General features: G+C 42.7%; 2 protein-coding genes across 9 annotated transcripts in view; one reads left to right on the forward strand and one right to left on the reverse strand.

Moving 5' to 3' along the window:
* GABPA (GA binding protein transcription factor subunit alpha) overlaps positions 1-10,654 on the reverse strand; it is a 37,964-nt gene extending 27,310 nt beyond the window's left edge. Inside the window, exons 1-3 of one of the 7 annotated variants that reach the window (XM_044939869.2) lie at positions 9,996-10,108; positions 6,647-6,789; positions 2,432-2,534 (exon numbers count right to left, since the gene is read on the reverse strand). In XM_044939869.2, the coding sequence (XP_044795804.1) occupies positions 2,432-2,508 (77 nt within the window). In that variant the 5' untranslated portion in view covers positions 2,509-2,534; positions 6,647-6,789; positions 9,996-10,108. Of the gene's footprint in view, positions 1-2,431; positions 2,535-6,646; positions 6,790-9,458; positions 9,802-9,995; positions 10,135-10,521 lie in introns of those variants that run through there. The other 6 variants (XM_025282006.3, XM_025282010.3, XM_006063251.4 and 3 more) reach the window with 6 other exon arrangements.
* Positions 10,192-17,839, forward strand: ATP5PF (ATP synthase peripheral stalk subunit F6). 2 transcript variants are annotated; one of them, XM_006063253.3, is made up of 5 exons: positions 10,192-10,260; positions 10,562-10,603; positions 14,075-14,245; positions 16,930-17,054; positions 17,659-17,839. In XM_006063253.3, exons 3-5 carry the CDS (start codon positions 14,082-14,084, stop codon positions 17,694-17,696), a joined length of 327 nt encoding a protein of 108 aa, XP_006063315.1. In that variant the 5' UTR covers positions 10,192-10,260; positions 10,562-10,603; positions 14,075-14,081; the 3' UTR covers positions 17,697-17,839. The 2 variants fall into 2 exon arrangements, with proteins under 2 accessions (XP_006063315.1, XP_006063316.1); XM_006063254.4 differs by lacking the exons at positions 10,192-10,260; positions 10,562-10,603 and adding an exon at positions 10,605-10,736.
* The last annotated feature ends 41 nt before the right edge of the window (positions 17,840-17,880 follow it).

The following is a 17,880-nucleotide window of genomic DNA, read 5'->3' on the forward strand; positions in this document are numbered from 1 at the left end:
ACAGGAACTACCGAACTCTTACGTGAGACATCAACACAGGTTTTCTCTATGAAGTCAAACAGTAAAAACTTTACACTCTGTGGATCATTTATACATACATGTGTGTACAAAAACATAAATATATTCATGTCAGGCTTCAAGACAGCTCAAATGATCCTCACCTTCTAATATTTACAGCTTTTTACAGTTCCCTCCCAAACTGTCCCAAGGCTGGACTGTGTGACCAAAGGACTACGGCAGAGTGATACAAGTACTGCTTCCTAGATTAGCTTATTTAAAAAGACACTGGCGAACGCTCCCTCGGACCATTTGCTTCAGGGAAAGCCAGCCGCCATGTGGCGAGCAGCCCTACACAGAAGCCCATGTGTGAGGAAGTGAATGGTCCTGTCACTGGTCTTATGAGTGATTTTAGAAACAGATATGCTACCGTCAGCCAACACTTCAGATGACTGTAGCCCAGACAGACAGCTTAACTGCAAGCTCTTGAGAGTCTCTGAGCCAGAACCAAGCAGCTAACTGACTGGATGAGAGGCTTCTGACTCTGAGAAACTCTGTGCAAGAATAACTGTTGGGTGTTTTAAGCTGCGAAGTTCTGGAGTAACGTGTTACATAAATGAGTTTATGTATGTATGTATATACAGCCTATTGTTTCTTCTGCTGGAGAAAATAGCATAATCAAACATGCTGAAAAGCTCCATTCAAAACTTAATGTCTCCTGTGCAGTCACATCAAGGTATTTTAGACCTTTTTGGCCAGGAAAATGTTTCCATGCCAGGGCATGATGGGCAAGGACAGGGTGGGGGGTACTAAAACGAGGTTTGTATTTTGAGCCAGAGCAAGACATCTTGCCTGAGCAGATGAGGTGGCCTGAGTAACCATGGCTTCATGAGTAATCATGGCCTCAGGGCAGAAGAGCTGCTAATTAACTGGCACAAAAATCTCAATTATGCAAGACAGAAAAGTTGCAAAAGATCTATTGCACAAGATTGTGCCTACAGCTGACAATACTGTATGGTACACTTAAAAATTTACTGAGGGCAGATACTGTGTTAAATGTTCTTACCACAATAAAATAACAATTTTTAAACAATTTCAGGTCTTTCATCTCAGCTGCACGCTCAACATTCAGCAAGCTACTCAACCTTAGTAATCTGTCTATTCCCACTGGAGTTCTTCTAAACCTCTGTTACTCTACTGAAGTTTTGTAGCACTCTTCAGCCCCTTTTACTTTTAGTACATTATCTCACCTCTTGCTTTCCAGAGTAAACTAGGACCATTAGTGATTACCTTCCTTGTCCTTCTTGACTCCCAAATCCCTCTTTTCAGTCATATTCTCTCCTTGGATCCTGAACTCATTACCACTGCCCACCTTCCTTAATGAAGTAAGCAGTATTCTATTACTATTCCAAAAACTAACACCTTTCACTTCTCTATATGCTTAGTACTATGATGGCTCACGACCAACTTAGACAGCATATTAAAAAGCAGAGACATTACTTTGCCGACAAAGGTTCGTCTAGTCAAAGCTATGGTTTTTCCAGTAGTTATGTACGCATGTGAGAGCTGGACTATAAAGAAAGCTGAGCACTGAAGAATTGATGCTTTTGAACTGTGGTGTTGGAGGAGACTCTTGAGAGTCTTTCAGTCCAAGGACTGCGAGGAGATCAAACCAGTCAATCCTAAAGGAAATCAGTACTGAATATTCACTGGAAGGACGGATGCTGAAGCTGAAGCTCCAATACTCTGGCCAGCTGATGCAAAGACCTGACTCACTGGACAAGACCCTGACGATGGGAAAGATTGAGGGCAGGAGGAGAAGGGGACGACAGAGGACGAGATGGTTGGATAGCATCACTGACTCGATGGACATGAGTTTGAGCAAGCTCTGGGAGTTGGTGATAGACAGGGAGGCCTGGCTTGCTGCAGTCCATAGGGTCGCAAAGAGTCAGATAGGACTAAGCAACTGAACTGACTGCCTGCCTGCCTGATGATGGCTCATACAGCTGTGTGTTTCTTCAAATATAAGGTAGTCTCTACCAGGGCAGATTAGAGTTTCATTTATTGACGCACTCCTGATAGTTACTATTTGTTGAACTAGTTCAGACTGTGAATTAAACTCTTGCTGAAATAAAAGAAATCAGCACTGACAAAAGGAAAAAGAATCCAATAGTGCCCGAAGGGTAGAAACCACCACAATCAATTGCTTGACCATTATTAGCTATGCTTACTACCGTCTTTAGTTTAAAACTATCTTTTCCTCCCAGCTACAAAGCCATTAAGTCAGAAGAAAAAGGCAATACATTATCCCTCAAAATGCTGGGGTCAGTTGGGAAGATTAAAAAAAAAAAAGGGTCCTCAAAGAACTTGGCTATTCTTATTTTAATTAGGCATGTTGATAATATAAAAAGTAGTAAATTAAAAAAATACCAACCTTTCTTCTGTGCACTCTGCTTTCTCTGTTCCATCAATCTCGATTTCTATCAGCTCCTCTGCTTCTCTTTTCGTCATGGCTGAAGTATTTCAAAAGTTCAGCCCTACAAGAGTTAAATTTTAAGACATTCTGAAACGCATAAGCAAACACGTTACACAAGAAGTAAAGACCCAATTCAAATAAAACCCAAGGGTAAGCAGAAGAGGAAGAAGCAATCTTCACACATCAAAGAAAATCCACAAACAATATTTATAAACCAGTTTTTGTTTAAATGGTGTTTACCAGTCTGACATGACATCAATATCATTCCCTTGGATTTACTGGGATGTTTTTGACCCTAGTCTCAGTCAACAAATTAATTAAGATTACTTCAAAATCAAGTGAAAGGCAGGCCGACTGTTATTACAGCAGTTCGGTCTTAATAACAGATTTAAACCTGCACCTTAAAAATCAACATGGGAATTCCCAGTGGTTAGGACTCTGCACTTCTACTGCAGGGGGCGTGAGTTTGATCCCTGATGAGGGAACTAAGATAATCACATGTCACACAGCATGGTGGGGATGAAGGAGATCAACATGGAGTTGAAAAATTTACAACTGTCCAGCCAAAAAGCTGTACTTTATTAGAAGAGTTTACTGTAAACCACTATTGACAGAGTAAGCTAAATTAAAAATTAGCTAATCAAAAATTAACCCAACTTATGATTTATGTTACAAATTACATACCTTATACATGTCAGTACAATATTCTCAAATGGCAAAATAAAGTAACAAAATCACAGATTGTGAATTATTGCCCTGATTACACAACAGAATTCTTTATGATTATTTTTCAGATGTGGTGTTATACCTTTTAATCAAACTATTAACATCAGTTTTTAATTCTTACATGTAAAATTTTTACTTACTACATTAAACTTCCATTGATTTTTGTACCACTGATACATTATGTGCCATTCTGTACCATTTGCACTACCAATACTAAAACGTTATAATTTTATAAAATGCTAAGTAATGTATAAAATAGCTGCATATGTTGGCATTCCTTTATGGCCGTTTCCAGGGTGTTAATGCTGTAAGTTACAGGTTGTTACTACTTTACTCTGCACGCATGCTCAGTCAGTCAGTTGTGTCTATTAGAGACCCCATGGACTGTAGTCTGCCAGACTCCTCTGTCCATGGTATTCCCCAGGCAGGAATATTGGAGTGGGTTGCCATTTCCTCCTCCAGGGCATCTTCTGACCCAGGGATTGAACTCACATCTCTTGCATCTCCTGCACTGGCAGACAAGATTCTTTACCACTGCGCTTCTTGGGACATTTACTAATCAGCTGACCTTATAATAGAGATCATCCTCGATTATCCAGGTGAGTCCAGTGAAATCACAAGAATCATTAGAGAGGAAGAATCTCAAGAGATCCAGAGAGATTCAAAGTGAGGACGACTGACTGGCTGTGATTGGCTTTGAAGAGGAAAAAAAAAAGAGCCAGAAGCCAAGGAAGACAGGCAGTCTCTAAAATTTGGAAAAAGAAAGGAGACAGACCTTCCCTCAGAGCCTCCAGAAGAAATACAACTCTGCCAACACCTGATTTTAGCCCAGAATTACCCATTTCAGGCTTCTGACTTCAGGAACGTATGATAATAAGTTGGTGTTTTCAAGCCACTAAGTTTGTAGTAATTTGTTACTGTAGTTCTAGGAAATTAGTAAGTCTTCTTTCCCACTTTAGAGAGGGTTGTTAAGTCTCCTCCGGTCCAAAAATCTCCAACTACTGGGGAGCTGGTTTTCTGATAACTTAGTCTCTAAATTCTGGCATCCGAATCTAGACTTTCTGGTATAAAAATGATCTGATTTCTCCCTCATTATTAAGGCTCCTCTCACAGCTCCTCTATAACAAGAAAGAATAATAATAAGAGGATGGGGCTCCCCACTGGAACAGATACACATCATGCATATCCAGCAGAATGCCTAGGCCCCAGCAGGTTTTGTTTGGGATGACAGAAGAATGAAGGGCTTTTGTTTTTCTTTCTTGCTGACCACAGCCTAGTCAGTCTTTCCTTTCTTCATAAAGCCTATTTCTTAATTGATACTATGTGTTAAAACTGCGGAATTCAACATGAGCACTAAAGCAAAACACTGGTGGCAGTAACCCAGTAGGGACCTTATAGAACAGCATAAGCTCACCTGGGAAGGCGTATTTGTTGACAGATGTATACACAGAACTTTGAACAGTGCTGCTCCTTTTGTAGGCACTGTATTAAAGTGTGTTTAATAAGTGAATGTTATAAAAATCAAAGGGGCTTCCCTAGTGGCTCAGCTGGTAAAGAATCTACCTGCAATGCGGGAGACTTGGGTTCGATCCCTGGGTTGGGAAGATCCCCTGGAGAAGGGAAGAGCTTACCCACTCCAGTATTGTGGCCTGCAGAATTCCATGGACTGTAAAGACAGCGCATGGGGTTGCAAAGAGTTGGACACAACTGAGCAACTTTCACCTATGAGCAGATCCTTGGGGCTCCTGTATTTCAAACAGTTGCCATTTTTGGACTTCCCTATACCTCAGTTGGTAAAGAATCCACCTGCAATGGAGGAGACTTGGTTCAATTCCTGCGTTGGGAAGATCTGCTGGAGAAGGGATAGGCTACCCACTCCAGTATTCTTGGGCTTCCCTTGTGGCTCAGCTGGTAAAGAATCTGCCTGCAATGCGGGAGACCTGGGTTCAATCCCTGGGTAGGGAAGATTCAGGGATCTAAATTGCTAACATCCACTGGATCATAGAAAAAGCAAGCAAATTCCAGAAAAACACCTACTTCTGCTTTATTGATTATGCCAAAGCCTTTGACTGTGTAGATCACAACAAACTGTGAAAAATTCTTAGAGACTGGAATACCAGACCACCTTACCTGCCCCCTGAGAAATCTGTATGCAAGTCAAAAAGCAAGTTACAACTGGACATGGAGCAATAGACTGGTTCCAAATTGGGAAAGGGGTACATCAAGGCTGTATATTGTCACCCTGCTTATTTAACTTATATGCAGAGTACATCATGCAAAATGCTGGGCTGGGTGAAGCACAAGCTGGAATCAAGATTGCCAGGAGAAATATCAATAACCTCAAATACACAGGCAATACCACTCTTATGGCAGAAAGTGAAGAGGAACTAAAGAGCCTCTTAATGAAAAAGCTGGCTTAAAACTCAATTCAAAAAACAAAGACTATGGCATCCGATCCCATCACTTCATGGCAAACAGATGGGAAAACAATGGAAACAGTGACAAACTTTATTTTCTTGGGCTCCAAAATCACTGCAGGTGGTGACTGCAGTCATAAAATTAAAAGACGCTTGCTCCTTGGAAGAAAAGCTATGACCAACCTAGACAGTATATTAAAAAGCAAAGACATTACTTTTCTGACAAAGGTCCGTCTAGTCAAAGCTATGGTTTTTCCAGTAGTCATGTGAGTGTTGGACTATAAAGAAAGCTGAGTGCCAAAGAATTGATGTTTTTGAACTGTGGTGTTGGAGAAGACTCTTGAGAATCCAATCAAACCAGTCAGTCCTAAAGGAAATCAGTCCTGAATATTCACTGGAAGGACAGATGCTGAAGCTGAAGCTCCAATACTTTGAACACCTGATGCAAAGAGCTGACTCACTGGAAAAGACCCTGATGCTGGGAAAGACTGAAGGCAAGAGGAGAGGGAACGACAGAGGAAAAGATGGTTGGATGCCATCACCGACTCAACAGACATGAGTTTGAGTAAACTCCAGGAGTTGGTGATGGACAGGGAGGCCTGGTGTGCTGCAGTCCATGAGGTTGCAGCGAGTCAGACACACCTGAGTGACTGAACAGACTGATAAGAACCATTTCACACCATATAATTGACTCCAGAAATCTAGACGACTTAAATGTGAAAGGTAAAGCTATAAAACTAATAGAAGAAAGTGGTGGAATTTTTCTTGTGGATAAAAAAGGATTCATTTCTTGAAAAAGCATTCATTTCTTAAAATTCCAAAAACATATATCATAAGGAAAAAAAATTGATAATTTCATTACATATAAGTTAAGATTTATGTTCAACAGACAGGATATAGTGTAGAAAAAGACATTTCCAATATCCATATATGATAAGGAAATAATAACTGGAATACACAGTGAACAAGTTGATAATAATCCCCCCAAAGTCAGGACAAATTAGAAAAGCAGGTAAAGAAGGAAACTCACCTAAAGGGAAACCAAAATGGCTAAGGACACGAGGAGAAGCTCACTTCAAGCTATTCACCTTATTCTGGGTGTGTGTGGCAAAGATCAGAATGCTGAATACTGAAGAGCAGCAGGGACCTTGGAGCACAGGGATCCTGCCTCTGCTGATGGAAGACAGACAGGACTGACTACTCTGGAGAAACAGCTAGCAGCACTTGCTCAAATACAGGGATTATACCTATGACCCAGCAATCTTGCCCTTAGATAAGCATTCCAGAGACATTTTCACAGTGATTGATAATAGTATGTTAAGGGTAGCTTTGCTGGAGACAGCTGAAAGCAGGAGCCAATACATGAACCTGTGATGAGAGTACTGCAGACGCAAGAAAATGTGAAAGAACACACTATGGAACTTTAGTAACAGTCAGAAACAAAGAGATAATGAACACACAAAGCATAAAAACCTTACAAAAAAAAGTGAGAAATGGACTAAGGCTTATATTATAGCAGGACAGCATTTAAAAGGGTCATTTGTTTTATTTTTCAGGGTCCACGTGCAAGTCCACTCCCATTTCCATAACCAACTTTTAAAACGAGTGAATTTTCTAGGGACTTCAGAAAAATAGAAGAGAAATTTAGGAATTTCCCTGGTGGTCCAGTGATTACAGTTCCATGCTTCCGATGTAGGGGGCATGGTTTCCATCCCTAGTCAGGGAACTAATATCCCACAGGTCATGCAGCATGACCAATAAAATTCAAATAAACAATTAAAACAAACAAACAAAAAGAAAGCACCGTAAGCAGATAGGTTAGGAGGTCCCCAGAAAAGAAGAATCAGGCATGGCTTTTGACAAACAGAAGCCATTTTTGTCCTAAGCCACTTTGAGATCTAAGCCTAACCACAATGCTTACCCTTGAATAGATCTCAGTAATAATGTTCTTAAGGAATAACAATAGCAAAGATAGTAAATCAGTATAAAAACTCCAGGTTCTGTTTCCATGGTAAAGATTAGCCCGAAGCACTTTCTTGAGCTGCTCTGCAGAATTTAAACCCTCCTCTAGTGGCAACCACTAGATCAACTATAACCCAAAGGATGATAATATTGATCTTTTCTGACCTTTGTGACTTCAATCAACTAAAGCTTGGTTGATGTCAACCTCTGCCCCAATCCTATCTTGAACTCTCCCCTTCAAGCTCCTTCATAAATATGCATGTACCCTTAGTTTAAGACTTTTCCCAATTTTGCTGCTTTGGGAAAGATCCCCCAGTGTTCTTCTTGCTCTAAGTAATAAATCTCTTCTCCTGCTCTTTGGCTTGATTGTGTCTTTTGTCTCACACCCACCAAAAGATGAATCCAGTTTTCTGTAACTACCAGAGAAATGGCCCTAAGGGCTTTGATCAACAGGGATACTTGGCACACCTCTTGACAGAAGCACTAAGACAGAGAGTTGTTAAAAGAAATTTATACTGTGATCTTTCAAAAAAGTTAGAGATCAGTCTCTAAAGGGTGCCAAAGCGGGGGGGGGGGGGGGGGGGGGGGGTGTTGGGCTATGAATCCAATACACTTTTGGAAAACACTGTGTTACTTAAGTCTCTGAATTGATCTTCTTTCTCAATTCTCTAAATTTAGCCTAAAGAAGCAATGGAGACATTTGGCAAGCTGTCCAAATCTTTGCTGTCATTGCTTGAGTGGGTCTTAGCTCTTCTCCTGGAACCAACTGCCCAGGATTCTACATCAATACTTAAGAAAATGGAGAAGACAGTACTATTTGGAGACCTTCCACACAGGAAAATGTCCCTTGACAGTGGTTTTTCCTGGATTAAACCTAACCTGCGTTCAGAACACTTCACAAAACGAATACAAATTTATATTTAACTAAAAATTCCAGGAAAGGCTAGGATTCTTTAAAATAGTTCTATTTACCACTATCTTTTAAAGCCACAGATAAACTTGAGGATTATTCTCCATTGGAGCACGTTATTAGTTTAGAGTTTAGAAAAAGTTTTCATAGTGAAGGACAATAAGTAAATAAAGGACAAATAAATACAACTGTAATCTCGGAGTTTTTCTCAAGTTAAAAAATACTATTAAATAGTCTGAGAAAAAAGACATTTTTGGTTTTTAAAGATAAAAGTCAATAGCTAAGAAAAAGTAAACACAGACATCTGTGTGTACACATGCAGAGAGAAAGCAAGTGTAGAGACGGTGCGGCAAACTTGGCGTCTCTTGGGGATGAAGGTGTACCTTGTACAATTTCAGTGTATAATTTTTTCAATTTTCCTTTAGACTTGAAGTTTTATAAATAAAAGCTGGAGGGAAGTAAGTCAACAGTTTTAATTGTTCAGCCTCCACCTGCTGCTCCTCCATTAAACACCTAGCTCATTATTTAGATTGTTATTTTAAGATGATACACGCCTCATGTCACTGCTCCTGTAGACACAATCCAGGTAAAACTGACATAAGTCCATCTAGCGTCAGAATTTGTCTGAAAAATAATTAAGGCTGGAAAGCTTGGATCAAATTCCGAGAGAACTCATTGTTACCTCACTTTCGAACTAGTTGACCCAGTTTCTTTTGACATTAAGACAATACCTAAGAACGGTATCCCTGCCCAGTTCTTTGCTTACGTGGGCCCTTCTAAACCTTTGCTGCCTCCAAGACTCAGAACTACCGCGAGTCTTTCTAAATCACTAATCTCTTGCAGTGCAACATTAGGCGTGGTCCTCCCTGCCGTTAACCTAATCAAACTGGGATTCCTAAACACAAAGACGTTGTTGGCTTATCTTCCAGCCTGCAAAAACAAACTAAAAAAGCTGACAAGCTACACTAACCCATCGTTTTCTCGTCTCACTTCCTCGTTTTTAAAAGAAACCCAATGGACTCCACAGACATTAAACAGATGGCTTTAACGCAACTGTAAGACAATTCTAGAAAGACCACTGGACGCGAAGGGAGAGCGCATCGCTGAGCTGGCAAGAAGATCGATATGGCATCGTCCTGTGAGATCCCAGGGGCGTCGGGATCAGGTCCCGACCGCGGCGGCTGCGAAGCACGGCGGACAGCCGAGCAGGGGCACAGGCGGGGAGGTGGCGGCGAGAGGTGACAGGAACTACCCGGGCCCCGGGGGCGCGCGGCCTCGCGGAGCCCCGCGCCGCGCGCCCCCCGCCCCTCCCCGCACAGCCTCCCCCGCCCCTCCCCACCCGGCTCCCTCAAGTCTCCACGAACGGAAATGGGAGTCACAGCGCCGGGGACCAGCGGAAACAAAACACAGAGGCGGCCGCGGGGGGGCCGCGGTGGGGGAGAAGGCCCCGGAACGAAGCCGGCCCGCGCGGGCCCGCGCTCTCTTCCTCCCCCGCGGCCGCACTCACCCGCTCCGGATTCGGCCCCTTCGCCCCCGCCCGCACTCCAGAGCCGGCTGAGAAGCGCAGCGGCGCGGGCTCCACGTGCAGCGTCTCTCCCGGTAAGACCCGCAGCTCCCGCGACTCGAAGTGGAGGCCCCTGGGCCCTTCCCGCGAAAACGGCGCAGAGAAACTCCAACCCCCCCCTCCCACCTCCCAGGCACCCCCGGGTCCGGGACTACAACTCCCAGCAGGTTGCGCGAAACGGACGCCTAAGGCAACGGAGGCTCACGAGGTACAAGGGAGCAGCAACGCCCCAGTTCGCTTTGTTTTACACTGTCACTTTGCACAATCGTATACCTCAACAACCCCCCCTCTCCCCTGTCAATCAAGGAATAGGACGCTGACTCGGGGCCAGGGGGACTGAACTAGGGGACAGGCCAGTCCAAGGGCGCATGCGTAAACCACACGGTTTCCGAGAGGGAAAAAGAGAGCGGGTCAAGTTGGGCGAAGGAAAGATGGCGGAGGCGTCAGTAGAGGACCCGGAAGTACTTACCCTCCACTTCCTCCTCCTGTTTGGCTTCTGTCTCACCTAGAGCCGTCCGGTCGCAGAGTGTCTCCGAGACGCTTCCTGTCCGGTGAGTGTCCACCGTCTGAAACGGCGGCCCATAATGCATTGCGATGGCGGGTAGGCGGGTGGGGGCGGAGCCAGGGCCGGAAGTAGAACGGGGCGGCGGCGGCTGTGGCTGGCGGTTCGGCACTGAGTGCAAGGTGACTGGGAGGGTAACTGGACTAACGTGGCCTCTTGGGACTTGGGTTTGGGTTTCTGCACGAGGTCTGGGATGCCCTTTTCCCTCTAGGACTCTGGAAAAGAGAGCAATCTTATACCCCGGGGCGCCTTCACGGCCTGGCCCGGGGTCATTTTCGACCTCGGCGCCTTTCGGCCTTGAAGTTTGCTGTAGATTCAATAAGTAGCCAGAAAATCCCGCTCTGAGGGCCAGCCTGGCTCACAGGGTGGCGCGGGCTGCAGGGAGGCCGGCGTTTCGTGGACTTGCAGCCCGTCTGGGGCAGCCCAAGGTCATGTCCGCGGGGCCGGTCTGCAGCCAGGCCTGCTCATCCCGGACGCGTGGGAGGTGGCTCTGAACTATTTAGGAATAGAACTTGAGAGAAAAAGACAATGGTCATCTTACAAGTTTGGACGCCAACCTAAAGATGTTGGTAGTGCTGAAACTTGGTTAAGCAGCTTTTGTTTTACATCACGGTTTCCTGGAGGAAAGCACTAACCTTGGACTGGCCAGTCGTCACTGTAAACGGGAGAGCCATACTCCCTCTCAGCACAGGGCCTCTTCTTATGCTGTGTTCTTTTCTAGCTGTTGCTTTCCCCAATTTCTTTGCGTATGTCCAATCCCTGTCATAGCTGGCGTGCGTGGCCTCGCATAGTACTTGGATAGAGGGCTTAATCATAGTTGATACTTCACCTATTTGGATTCCCTGGTGGCTCAGACTGTAAAACGTCTGCCCGCAATGCGGGAGACCCGGATTTGATCCCCGGGTCGGGAAGATCTCTGGAGAAGGAAATGGCAACCCACTCCAGTACTCTTGCCCAGAAAATTCCGTGGATGGAGGAGCCTGGTGCGCTACAGTCCATGGGGTCTTAAAGAGTCGGACACGTCAATACCTATTTGTGTAATGACGTGTATGTTTCTCAATAGATATTCAATCTTTGGGGAAAAAACTGAAACAGAGGAAAAGGAACAAGTTTTGATAGTGAGATTATGTGTTCATTTTTTAGATAAATTGAGTTCGAGAGCAAGATAAGACTTCTGAAAGGATGAGAGATGTTGATGTATAGGTTTGGAATTCAGGAAGAAGACCACGCACAATTAGGTGTGATTTGGGGATCATTAATCAACTGTCTTGCATATTGTCTTACTATCTGTGAAGGAGGCTTAAGAATACTTTGCTCTGTTTCTTAACAGGATTGCTGTAAGGGTACCAGGAGAGAATATGTATGGAAGTACTTGGCAGAATACCTAGGTCTGAACAGATGTTAGGGTGACCCTATTGGGAAGTGTTGTTTGTGTTTATGTTGCCAAAAGGGAAAGTATACACTGAGTTGCACAATTTTAAAAATGTATCTGTGTCCTGTCAGATTCTGTTGTGTAACCTGGGATCAGGTACTTAGCTCTAAGCCACAGTTTCTGTATGTGTGAAGTGAGAATGATATTAAGTAGCACCTTGGGTGTTAGTCGCTCAGTTGTGTCCCGGACTCTTTGTGACTCCATGGACTATAGCCCACAGGCTCCTCTCTCCATGGGATTCTTCAGGCAAGAATACTGGAGGGGGTTGCCATTCCCTTGTCCAGGGGATCTTCCCCACCCAGGGATCGAACCTGGGTCTCCTGCATTGCAGGCAGATTCTTTACATCTGAGCCACCAGGGAAGTAGCACCTTAAGGTCATTCAAATAGTTTTCTTTCATCCTGTAGGTGAAGGATATTTGGTAGATTGTAGGATTTATTTTGATAGTCTTTTTATGTGCTATTTCATGGGCTTCCCGGCACTATTGACGTTTTGAACCAAATATTTCTTTGTTGTGGGGAGGCTGCTATTGTTGTTGTTGTTATAGGATTTTGGCAGCTTGCTGGGTTTTACCCACTAGAGGCTAGCCCTGTCAGGACAACCAAAAATGTCTTCAAACATTGCCAGGTATTTCCTGTGGGACATCCCCGCCGCGATTAGAGAACTGCAGTGCCACTCTTCAGCCTTCTAGCTTAATGCTTTCCAACTCTCACTAGTAAAGGGCCACTTTCCCCCTAGCCCTTGTGGATATCTTTGAAGAATCCAGTAAAAGTGAATTACTGGAAAATGCAGTAGATGAAAGACAAAACATGGAGACACAAAATATGAACTCTTAATTGCTTCCCTTGTGGCTCAGCTGGTAAAGACTCCACCTGCAGTGCGGGAGACCTGGGTTTGATCCCTGGGTTGGGAAGATCGTGGAGAAGGGAAAGGCTACCCACTCCAGTATTCTGGCCTGGAGAATTCCATGGACTGTGTAGTCCGTGGGGCCGCAAAGAGTTGGACGTGACTGAGCGACTTTCACTTTCACTATTGAATTCTGCAGGTATGAATTACTCTGTCAGATTGCTGTAAAAGTTTCTAAATGCTTATTCCCAATTTTGATACTATAGTGGAGCATTAACACTGTACTACTGAGAGTCCTCAGACCACACTTTGAGCGGTAGTGTTATAATTTAATAGTTCGGTGTGACGGTGCTTGTTTGAGTCATTTGGGGAGCCTGGGGAATCATGTTAGCGTTTTGGGGTTTCACTTTAAGGTTCAGAAGTTTTACCAGGCTATATCGAAGTGTGACTCTATCATTCCAACACGGCTTGGTCAGCCCTTTATTAATCTGGGTCAATTTCTTCTAATTTTTCTATGATCTCCTTATTCTTTTTCTTTTGGAATTCCTGTTTGCATATAACGAGGTTGTACTGCTTGATTTTCCCTCTCTTGTTGGTGGACTCCCTTGTGTGTGTGTTGTTTTGTTTTGTTTTGTTTTGGACTCCCTTGCTGTTTTTTCTTGCTGGTTCTTTTGGCCTCAGATCGGGTTTTTACAGTATTCATGAATGCCTGGAATCCTGCAGCTGTACCAGGCGGAGCAGTTCTCTCCCTGTGGGCCTGTGAAATGCAAACTGAGGCTGAGGCAGCTGTCTGCAGGCTCCCTGTTCATATCCCTTTTTGCCTTGTGAGGGAGTCAGGGGAACCTGGTAGGCTAATTTGGGAACCAGTATTACTGTCTCTCTGCTGAGGGTGGGCAGTCAAGACTAAAAAGTTCGTGGAGAAGAAACACCCCATCCCAGATTTTGTGCTTTCTTTCTGCATCTGACCTAGTGGAGGTGCATGCAGGCCTGAGTGATTCTGAATTCTAGATCCCAGGGCCTTTTACTTGAGCAGCAGAACACTTGCAGTGAGGGGTCGAGAGGGAAAAGGATCTTTGGTCAGGTGACTTAGTAGAATTGGGTACCCACCGTAACACTTTTACAGGGCTTTTACAATTATGTCAATCTTAATGTAGCTTCACATGCTGGTTCTTGTTTCCAACAGGATCACCATGATTCTTCAGAGACTCTTCAGGTTGTCCTCTGCTGTTCAGTCTGCAATCTCAGTCTCTTGGAGGAGGAACATTGGTGTTACAGCAGTGGCATTTAATAAGGAGCTTGATCCTGTGCAGAAACTCTTCGTGGACAAGATTAGAGAATATAGAACTAAGCGACAGTAAGTGGGCAGATCACCGACCTTGGTGTTAATGTGCATATTCAAAGTATGTACGTTTTGAGATGGTAAAGAATTACTTGGCGTTTCAAAGTGTCTAAGACCTTCACTGAGCTGATCCCTGTGGTACAGGTTCATTAGCTGCTCCAAAAGAAAAAGATGAGGACCTTGATATATTTTTTTAAGTCCCAAATTTTATATTATGAATTCCCAGGGAGAATTGCATTAAATCTAGTGCCATTTTAGATATATCCCCACTGTAATGTCATTTATTATAAACTGGAGTCAGTTCATACAGGTATACCATACAAGATCCATACAATTCATACAAGATCCATACCAGGATCTTAGAAATCATTTAGGAACCATATTTGAGAAAATTAAGCCCCTTAGACAATGATTATCCTAAGGTCATAAAACTAATTATGGGGAAAATATACTCAGAATATTCTCTTAGTTTAGTGATCTTGGGACCACTAAATTGATTTGGGGAGAAATGTATAAGCACAGCATTTTTTTCTTTTAACGTTACTTCCATAATTAATATATTTCTGGGACTATCAAAAGACAGAAGACTCTGAAATGGCATAAAGCAAGTCCAGGGAAAACCTAATTACAGAACCACACAGTTTTGAAGGTGATTAATGACCTTAGCCATCATCAGATTTAACCCCAAAATCTTTGGGCAAGTGATATAGATTAGTTCAGAGTTTTGTTTTATTTAGTTGTCTACCATATGCAGAGCACTGGACTATTGAGAGTGGTGGGCTACAAAGAAAGAAGCCACTTGGCATTTCCATAATATTCTTTAAGTTTAAGAGGGTAGAAAGTTTGTAAGCAAGTAAATATAATAGAAGGTAAAATAGGTTAAGTGATAAGGTACTGACACATTCAGTGTTTGAGGAACTTCTTGGAAGGAATCCTCTTTTCTAGCTGGTACATTTGAAAGGTGGCATGGAAGAGTAATGTTTCCAAAAGCTTGTGGATCCAAGAACTGGACAATGATCGTCAATCATCAAGTATCCAGTTAGAAGGCTCTATCTAGAACTGTGCTATATATTTCTGTGGCTGTTATCCACATGTGACTATTCAAATTCTAATTGAGTATAAATAAAAATTCAATTCCTCATTTGCCTTTTAGCCACATTTCTGGTGCCCAATACCAGATATGGCTAGTGGTTACCATGTTAGACAGCACAGACACAGAGTATTCTGTTATCATAGAAAGTTTCTGTTGTACATGCTGATATAGAAGAAAACTGAGTCCATGACAAGAAACATCATTAACAAGTTCTTAAATTAGAGCTGGCTTAGTATTTTTTTGTGGAAATAACAAGTAAGATCCTATGCCTTATCATAGGCATAGGTGAAAATACTAGCCTTGATGGAATTTTCACTTATAATTTTTTTATTATATTGTTCATTGTTAAACGGGCAGTAACATTATGACAAACAAGAATTTGTGCAAATAGTTAATTAGGTCTAATTGGCCCATTGCTGGTATGTGAAGTGAAAATCGCTCAGTTGTGTCCAGCTCTTCGACCCCATGGACTATATAGCCTGCCAGGCTTGTCTGTCCACGGGGATTCTCCAGGCAGGAATACTTTAGTGGGTATCCCTTCTCCAGGGGATCTTCCCAACCCAGGGATCAAATCCAGGTCTCCCACATTGCCGGCAGACTCTTTACCATCTGAGCCACCAGGGAAGCCCAGCTGATCCATGATGCTGTGTTTATCTTTACAAAGCACAACTCTTTAATTTTGTCATTTTATTGCTTAGCAAACAAAATACAGACTCCCAGACCATATATTCTGGGCCTCCTGTGATCTGGGTCCTGCTAGCTTTTCCATCTAGGCTATTAGCATTCCCCACATACAGCCAATGCTTTCCCACCTTCTCATCCTTGCTTTTGAGTCTTAGAATGTCTCAAATTACAATCTGACCCAAATGCATGGTTTGTCACAAATGCCACCTTTTTAAAATGAAATCTCCCTGTTTAGCTTAGCAAAAGTGACCCCTCACCTCCAGTAGCTTTTTGTTAAACTGACTGCCTCTCGGCATAAATGTTTATAAATGCTATTTTTTTCTTTCTTGTAAATGGTAAAACCCCTGAGGATAGGAAGTAATTTGCTTCTTTGATAGGCCGCTGTTACAGACTTAAACCCTTCAGTGGTGTTTGATTTAAAGCACAGTGATAGTAGATAATTGCGTGTTCATGGTGTGCCGGGCACTGGTCCATGAGTGGTACATGTACACAGTCTCTTAATTCTCTCAGCACCGTCAGGTAAGATTTTGGAGTTGTCGGTGTAGAAACTAGAGTTTAGAGTGCTTCATGCCTTGCTCTAGTTCACACAGTAACTAGATTGTAGAACTGACAATGAAACAGTTATTCACTCCAAGCGCATAGACTTAGCCTTTACACCTTATTGCTGCTCAGACGCTGAGAGATTCTGACTTTTAATAACACTGATACTGACAGACCTTGAATGTTGTTTGAAGTTGCCTCATTTGTGTGAACCCTCATCATATTTAAAATTGTTTGATTTTACATTTACATTCAAATTGAAATACTTGTTACCTTTCAGAAAAGTCTGCTCTTGTCTACGCTCGGAAGATCTGTGAAACTTAATTTTGTTTCTGTAAACTAATGTTTAAAATACACTTTCACTTGGTCATGTACACTACAGGACATCTGGAGGACCTGTTGATGCTGGCCCAGAATATCAGCAAGACCTAGACCGGGAGCTTTTTAAACTTAAGCAAATGTATGGTAAAGCAGACATGAATACGTTCCCTAACTTCACGTTTGAAGGTAAGTCTTTGTAATCACAGATTCATTGTTGTGGGAGATCATTTTAAGTAGAGAATATTTACATGGGTTGTTTGGAGGATTAAATGACGATTACACGTGAATGTAATTTGAGCAAGCTCTGGGAGTTGGTGCTGGATAGGGAAGCATGGCGTGCTGCAGTCCGTGGGGTCGCAAAGAGCTGGACATGACTGAACAACTGAACTGAACATGTGAAGGTATTAGGACAGTGGCATGTGTGGCAAGCCCTGTGGTAAATGCCAGTGGAGGAGATCACATAGCATAGAGGTTAAACGGTGGGGACCTAAAATCAAACGCCTGACAGTATCATTATGGGCTGTGGGATTCTGGATAGTTAACTGGTCCCTGTTTCTAATTTGACATTTGGGTAAGATTATACTGTCGTCTTAGTTGTAGTTAAATGACGTAATATATGTAAATTCATAGAGCCTGGTTCATTTTAAGTCCTAAATAAATCTTAAGTTATATTTACGTGTAGATGTTTCTTTAAAAAATTGGAAGATAAATGAGATAAATATTAAAGTTTTTTAGAAAATATGCTTTATTGCAATATGACTAAGTTTGAACCTTTCTTTCCTCTTTTTAGACCCCAAGTTCGAAGTTGTCGAGAAACCACAGTCCTGAAGAAGTAATGTAAAATTGATCTGGTAATTTGTCCTAGATTAGTTGTACAGCTGGCCACAAGTAACAGAATAAACATTTCCTAGCTGTCAAATGTTCTTTTAATTCTGATTTCAAATAAATTATTTGGTGATGTTAGGTATACAGCTGAGTGTATTGAATTCTGGTTTTTTTTTTAATTGATTGA

The sequence above is a fragment of the Bubalus bubalis genome, chromosome 1, assembly GCF_019923935.1.
Source record: "Bubalus bubalis isolate 160015118507 breed Murrah chromosome 1, NDDB_SH_1, whole genome shotgun sequence".
In the NCBI taxonomy this organism is placed as follows: domain Eukaryota; kingdom Metazoa; phylum Chordata; class Mammalia; order Artiodactyla; family Bovidae; genus Bubalus; species Bubalus bubalis.